The sequence below is a fragment of the Caretta caretta genome, chromosome 6, assembly GCF_965140235.1.
Source record: "Caretta caretta isolate rCarCar2 chromosome 6, rCarCar1.hap1, whole genome shotgun sequence".
NCBI lineage: Eukaryota > Metazoa > Chordata > Testudines > Cheloniidae > Caretta > Caretta caretta.
Window position 1 is genome coordinate 57,209,520 of NC_134211.1, and position 7,279 is coordinate 57,216,798.

The following is a 7,279-nucleotide window of genomic DNA, read 5'->3' on the forward strand; positions in this document are numbered from 1 at the left end:
GATAAGGGGGTTCACCTTAAATGAGGCAGTGAGATTTGACAGTTATGTAACTGAGCTTTATTGATCCTTTCTGCACTGCATGGGCATTCACCAAGCACTCACTAAATTCCCAAAGTCTTCTCCCATTATGCACTGGACTGTGTAAATTGTGGTTCCCTGGTAAGTCTCAGCTTTGGTTACTCCAGTGTCCTGGATATTGCAGTGAGGGGGCAGGGGTATTTCTGGGGAAGACTCTCTAGGTATTGGGGTGTGTCTGCCTTTTCCTAACGTGCTGTGGTGATGAGGAACCCTTCAAAGTTAGAATTGACAAGCGCTACCTAGGAGAAGAGTTTTAGGAGATAATGCATCTAATTGCTTCCCCATTGTCTTTCTCCTTGCAGACTCCAGCAAGGACCATCCACAACAGCAGGCAGGAGTGATCTGGAGAGTGACGGGAGGCCTGTTCAGCATCACGCGGGGAGCTGTGGGGGCAACGTTGGGAGGAGTTGCCTGGGTTGGCAGCAAGAGCCTGGAACTCACCAAAACAGCTGTGACCAGCGTCCCTGCCGCCAGTGTTGGACTGGTAAAGGGCGGCGTCTCAGTGGTGACCAGCGGTGTGGGAGCTGTGGGCAGTGCCGTGGCCAACAAAGTCCCTTTCACCACAAAGAAGAAGGACAAGGCTGACTAACCCTGATTGCAGCTTCCTTGCAAAAGATCAGTCCATACGCTCCCTCTCCACAGCACCTCTTCAGATTGGAAACAGCCGCCTCGGGGGGGGCAAAGCACCAGGGCAGACTCCAGCTGCAGCCCGCTCAGCACCACCTGCCTGGCTCAGAGCTCACAGAGTCACTGCAAATTTCTTTCACTCCTAACACCTACTGGGGGCCCACTCTCCTCCGAGGGCTTTTGAAGGCACAGCTTCTCTACCCTGCAGTTTCCTTCCCCTTTCTTGCTCTCCTGAGCACAGAGGAGTGGAAGTGGGCACTGGGAGATGGCAGGGGGTGGGTGGGAAGAACTGTGCTTCAGCATGAAGCCCACACATGCTCCTGATGTTCCTTTCATTGTATTTAGTTTGGGTTCAGTTTCAGGCCCCTGGCAGGTGTTCTTAAGGTTTGCTGGGGGGAAGGAGAGAATTGTTATAAGAAAGTCCCATTGACATGAAGAAGAGATACTGTGGCTAATGAAGGCTTGTTCCTCCCCCAGAGAAATCGAGGGGAGTACCCATATCCCTTTGTCTATAGGTTTCAGTCCCCAAGCTGGTCCTCCCAGGTCTGCACTCAGGCGAAGTGTGCCCTTGGAAAGGGAACCCTCAGCCCTAGCAGAGCAGCTCCCATGTCATGCGATATCACACGAGTATGTTGTACAAACTGGAGCAGATTTCCTAGTTTAGGGGTGAATGGAGGAGGAAATGTCTGTGTCTGTAGCCTGGGGAGAGGGAGTACCAGGTCACCATAGCGCCAGAGTCAGAGGCACCATTGCAACGTTACAGCAGGGAGGCTAAGCCCCTGTAATGTTATAGCAGAAGGCAGCACTGCTGCCATAATATTATGACAATAGGCAGCCAGTGCAGCTTCAGCAGTAAGGGGCACCAAAGCTTTTGTCACAGGTGAGGCAGACTTGGCCTTAATGTAAGCTGGTGCAACCCGCTGAAGTCGTTGGCATTTCTCCCATGCAAGGCAGAGTCAGTCTGGCTCCATGCCTTGCTCACGATACCGCTCCTCAGCTGTGTTAAAGAACATACGTTTTAAAGGTGGGGACCCTGGTTTGCCTCCACGGGATGTAATGTTAAACCCTGGTAAAGCATGTTCCTGAACCTAATTTGAGTCCTGCAGTAGGGGTTAGCCTACTGCACCACTCTTACTATGGCTGGGCACCTCAAAGAACAACTCCCTGAGGTGTAGTGGCATCATTGTGACCACACAAGCCTGCTTTAGAGAGTGATTTCCCTGGATTAGTGAGAGTACGCTCCAAAGCAGGCGAGTACAGAGCTAGTGTGTACACTGCATCAGCAATTCGTACACCACACACTACTCACGGGGTTCCAGCCTGCCTCAGTAGAATGAGCACATGGCACTAAATAGTCACCCTGTGTTCTTCAGCTCAGCACAGACCCAGAAACTGAGTCTGCTGCTGCCTCTCCGTCCTAACCCACTCTGTCACATGATTCTCTCTCTCCCCCTGAGTCCCCTGCAATCCCCAGGATTAATGGGATAAGGAAAGCCCCACGTTCCAGCATTAACTCTGCCTTTCCTGGCTTTTGTCAGGTTTTTTGCCTAGATTGTTAGGTTTGGGGGTGCATAGAAAAGTGACACAGTGTTTGCAATGTATTTTATAAATATGCATCTATATTAGCATGTGTGTATGTAATCTGCAGTACACAGGCATGTTTTCAACCAGGTAAACTAACCTGTGCCATTGCTGCAGACCTGTTCACATATTCGTCTTTGGCAGGTTCCAGCATATCGTTTTTTTATAGAGGGACGCTGTCTGAATAAAAATCATGTTTTAGCAGATGTTTTTCCCTGTGTTGCCTGATACTTAGTTTATTAAAACCAAAAGAATGTTAAAAAATCTCCTTTACTTTCTCCCCCTAGTGCTCTTGGTTTACTTGTTGCCCTTGCTCCTTTTGGAAGTTCCTGGTCCTAGTCAGTTTCTTTTCCTGGTTCTAATGATGTAGCAATGATGCTATGCTTGTCTCTGACACCAGGGAATATTTAAATACAAGAAAAAAACCCTTTTCACTGAATTGTCTAATACCTGTGAATGCCTTTGGATCCTGGCCTTTATGAAATCCAGCTGTGGGGTAAGAGTTGAGTGGACCATGTCCCTTCACTAGACAAACTGCACGTCCGAGTGTCTCTGCATCACCCGTACTGTGCACTGACCCTGCTATTTGCAATAATAATGAATAGCTGATCGCCACAGTATGTTGCTCTTGATCGAAAGAAAGTGGCTTAAGCTGCCGCTTTGTTTTTAGAGAGGCAACTGCTTTGCTGGTGTCTTTTCTGGAGACCTTGCTGACACAGACGTGCTGGGTTTGACTCTGAAGACAGCAACTTCACCAAGCTACCAGGCGTGCATGTGTGTGTGCCGTGCGCCTGTACCTTGCTGAAATATTCTTCAGCAGTCAGAGAAGCCCTGGGAAGCCTTACTCAGCTCTTCCCATCTACCAAGTGCTCAGCAAAGCATGGTGTCAGCTTGCTCGGTGTATCCACTTGTTCCTCACCCTCCCCTAGTCTTCTCTTATTATATGGGCTTTCACATGGCATCAGAATCCTGTTCTGATCTCTCAGGTAATAAATGTCCCTAACTCAGCGGTCAGCAAATCTATCCCAACTGATCCATTTGTTGAACAAGGAGAACAGAAGGCCATCCTCCTCCTCAGCTCCTCCTCCAGCTTCCTCTAGGGGGTGATGAGAAGAAGATCTAGAAACTCTTAGCTGTCCTCTCCCTTCCCCACTAGCAATGCATTTTCTCATCTTTTCTCCTACCATCCGCGTCTTTCTTTCGTTCGTTCTTTTTCTTTTTTAAGTAAATGGAATAAAAATCTCCATTAGCTCCGGAATGGCCACCGCTTGAGTAATAGTTTGTGAAGGTGAAACTAGGAGCAAAAGGAGCTCACAGCCAGGATCTGTGGCAACTTCACAGCCAGGTGGTGATGACTTCTTGTCTGTCCTGTGAAGGGCTTGGTGTGAGTGGAAGGCTGGAGAATAAACAGGTATGCTCCAGCTGTGGGTGCTAGAGAATGTGCCCTACATTATGAAGGCGAGAACCATCCATTCACTAGTGATTCCTTTGCCTTCCTATTTCACTTTTCTCTCTGTTGTCTTTTCCTTCTCTCATTCTATTTCTTCTTTCACTTGTTTTTCCTTCCCGGGTCAGAACGCCTACTGAATGGGAGACTCTTGTTAAAAAGCCACCCATTTGGCCCTGAAACCGGGGAGGGGTAAGGGAGGCTCCACTTGTTCAGACTGTTTCCCTGACTGGGGGAAGCAAGGGAGTACATTTCCTCAGCTGCTGTCTGTCCAGTCATTCTGCTTGTGGAAACGTCTCTGTTTTGTCTGTGTCCCTTCCTAGGCTGCACCTCCTGTGAGTGGGTCTTGTTGTCTCTGTTTCATGGTCCTTAAGTAGCTCTTATAAAATACAGGCTGCGTGTAAATATAGAGACAGAAGTGGGGTGTGGCGCTCCCAGGGGCAGGATGTTGCTGACCATCTCTGGCTCCAGATGTTTCCAACCCCTTGGAGTAAGCCAACTCTATTGAAACATTCACACGCTAAACAACTCCTCCAGCCCCACATCCCAGCCCACACCGTCGTGCTAGAGAGAATGACTGAGGCTCGGAGATATTTTTGTTCTCTATCATTGAAATCTCTGTAATTTGTTTCTGGGTTTGGGATTCTTCTTGGGGTTTTTGCAGTGTGTTTCTGGGAATATTCTCCATCTCTGTATTTCAGTTACAGTAAAATTTGAGGCTAAATACCTCTTTTGGGTCGGTCCTTCTCTCCAGTGGGAGGAAACTAACAAAAATAATACTGTTAAGACATTAGAAATGGGAAACTCAACTGTCACACCCAGGGCCCATGTGTCAGGGCACCAAACAGTGTTGAATCTCTCTCTCTGATTACACTAGGACATGGTTTTCAAACGTGATTCCAAAGCCGTTTTGTCCCAGCCACACTAATTGGTCAAACTGTTCGAAAGCAGTTCAGAGGAAGTATTTAAACCTGGTTCCTAATATTGGTGTAAAATCCTGTGTAGTTGGGGCTTTTGTCCCAGGTTTTGTTCAGAGCCAGGTGGGGCAGCAAAACGAAACTAAACTCCAAAGGCCACTGTTTCAGGCTCTCGCTACTGGAGAATGGGAGTTTCTGTCTTTAGGACTGGCTGTTTCTTATCAAGATTTACCCAAATGCCCCTCTTCCCAGCTAAAGCCTTTCAAAGGTGAAGAGAAGGCAAAGCCCCTGTCTCCACAGCAGCATGCTCATCATCTCTGGAGGACAGGACTGCTTGATTTCTCTATATAGATCTGTGGGCCATAGGGGCCCTGATGAGCTCAGCCCAACAGCACCTCTGCAGCCAAACAATACATGGCCCTCTTCCCCCTGCCTGTGTTTGGTGTGTAATCTACTAATGAGGCAGTTCCAGGGGCCTGCAGCTCCCCTCATCTCTGGTATGGAGGTTCAGCCCACAGAGACAACACATCCCAGGATTAGCTGGGGATGAGGCATTGCAGGCTGGGACCTACCATCTCTGCAAGGCTTTATTCAATCATAGAATCATAGAATATCAGGGTTGGAAGGGACCTCAGGAGATCATCTAGTCCAAACCCCTGCTCAAAGCAGGACCAATCCCCAACTAAATCATCCCAGCCAGGGCTTTGTCAAGCCTGATCTTAAAAACCTCTAAGGAAGGAGATTCCACCACCTCCCTCAATAACCCATTCCAGTGCTTCACCACCCTCGTGGTGAAAAAGTTTTTCCTAATATCCAATCTAACCTCCTACACAGCAATGTGAGACCATTGCTCCTTGTTCTGTCATCTGCTACCACTGAGAACAGTCTAGATCCATCCTCTTTGGAACCCCCTTTCAGGTAGTTGAAAGCAGCTATCAAATCCGCCCTCACTCTTCTCTTCTGCAGACTAAACTACCCGTTGAGCCCGACGATCTAGCCAGCTTTCTATCCACCTTATAGTCCATTTATCCAGCCCATACTTCTTTAACTTGCTGGCAAGAATACTGTGGGAGACCGTTTCAAAAGCTTTGCTAATGTCAAGGAATAACATGTCCACTGCTTTCCCCTCATCCACAGAGCCAGTTCTCGTCATAATCAGTCATTATCTAGTATTAGATGAAGGCAGCTGCAGTCTTGGTGCTCCCAGCAGTTACCAGATGTGGCCCCTGGTTAAGGCTGGCCGTGAGCTAGGGTGAGCTGTGGTAGTGATTGTTGCAGGTCTCTCTCCCATCCCCTCTCACTGAGTCAAGGCTGCCAGTCCCGCTCCCTGCAGCCAGGTCAGATGATTTGCAAGGTGCCACTTGTCTCCCTGCAAACCCTGAGGAGAGGCCACCAAACTCATTTTTCTGCTGACCTTTTACAGCCATTCCCAGTTAAAATGAGTTTTCATCTTCCAGGTCGGGCCAGTTTGCAAAATGCAGCCAGCGTGATGAGCTCAGGCAGCTGCAGCAGACATTCCTGCCCTTCTAAAGGCCCATAAAGGAGAGTTTAATAGAGAATTCAGACTGCCTCCCACCCCTTTCCCACTCCTCTTCCTCCCCCCTTTCTTGGCTTTTAGGTGAGCAGAAACCAGGCTGCTCCTGCTGATGGGGGTTTTTTTCTGTCTTAGTGCACAGCAACTGCAGTTTCCCAGCTCAGTTTCACTGCCTGCTAAGAGCTCAGTCACAAATCAAGTAGAAAGTGCCCCTTAGCATGACACCCCACCCCCAAGAGAACCCCTGAGCCAGGTGCTCCATTGTCCGGTGGAGCTCTCCTACCGGTGAGTCCCCATGCCTGCTCCAAGGACAAGAGATGGAGTGCTCCAGTGGATAAGGCGCCGGACTTGGGATCCAGGAGATCTGGCTTCGTGCTCTTCCACTCACTGGTTGTGTGATCTTGGGTGAGACACTTCACTTTTCTGTGCCTCTGTTTCCCTCCCACCCTTAAGCTGTCTTCTTTATTTAGACTGTAGGCACTCCAGGGCCGCGACTGTCTCTTGCCATGTGTTTGTACAGGCTGTAGCACAATGAGGCCTTGATCTAGTTGGGACACCCGGGGCTACTGTGACACAAATAAATCATAAGGATGAAAAATGTCAATTTTTCCTTCTATTTACAAACGGATCTTCAGCATTTTACCTGGACCTCCCGGGCGGGGCACCCTACTAACACCTAATATTCTGCAGCAAAGGATTCAGACACTGGATTTTGGCTATGCTATTTTTAATGCCTTGGCCAGAGGCCACGCTGATTGGATCAGTTCCAAGGCACCTGATTTCTCTCGGTGCAATACCCAGGCTGCTGGGCACACTACATGGGCCCTCTGTCAGTGCTTGTGCCAAAAGGCCCCCTCTAAGCAAGCCCCAGGCCAGAAGACGCTTTCAAATGATTACTATTTTACTGAACAAGTTGCATTTTGGATGCACACTTTGGATACGAGCATGTACACAACTGAGCAAGAGAGAGTGAATTGCAGCCGGTGGCAAATTCTGAAACCCCATTCCTTCCCCCAGCAACGAATGAGGCTCCAGGGTCAGCCCAGCCCCCTCTTGGCTTGCATCTCTGTACCCTGTCTCCCTCACCTTCATCCC

At 49.0% G+C, this 7,279-nt stretch overlaps 1 protein-coding gene across 2 annotated transcripts in view; it reads left to right on the forward strand.

Moving 5' to 3' along the window:
• The window catches only part of LOC125638118 (transmembrane protein 263-B), a 308,802-nt gene extending 306,310 nt beyond the window's left edge, over nucleotides 1–2,492 (forward strand). For both annotated transcript variants that reach the window (XM_075129544.1, XM_048853433.2), the window contains one exon: nucleotides 381–2,492. In XM_075129544.1, coding sequence (XP_074985645.1) covers nucleotides 381–667 — 287 coding nt within the window. In that variant the 3' untranslated portion in view covers nucleotides 668–2,492. The remainder of the gene's footprint in view (nucleotides 1–380) is intronic.
• Nucleotides 2,493–7,279: the final 4,787 nt, after the last annotated feature.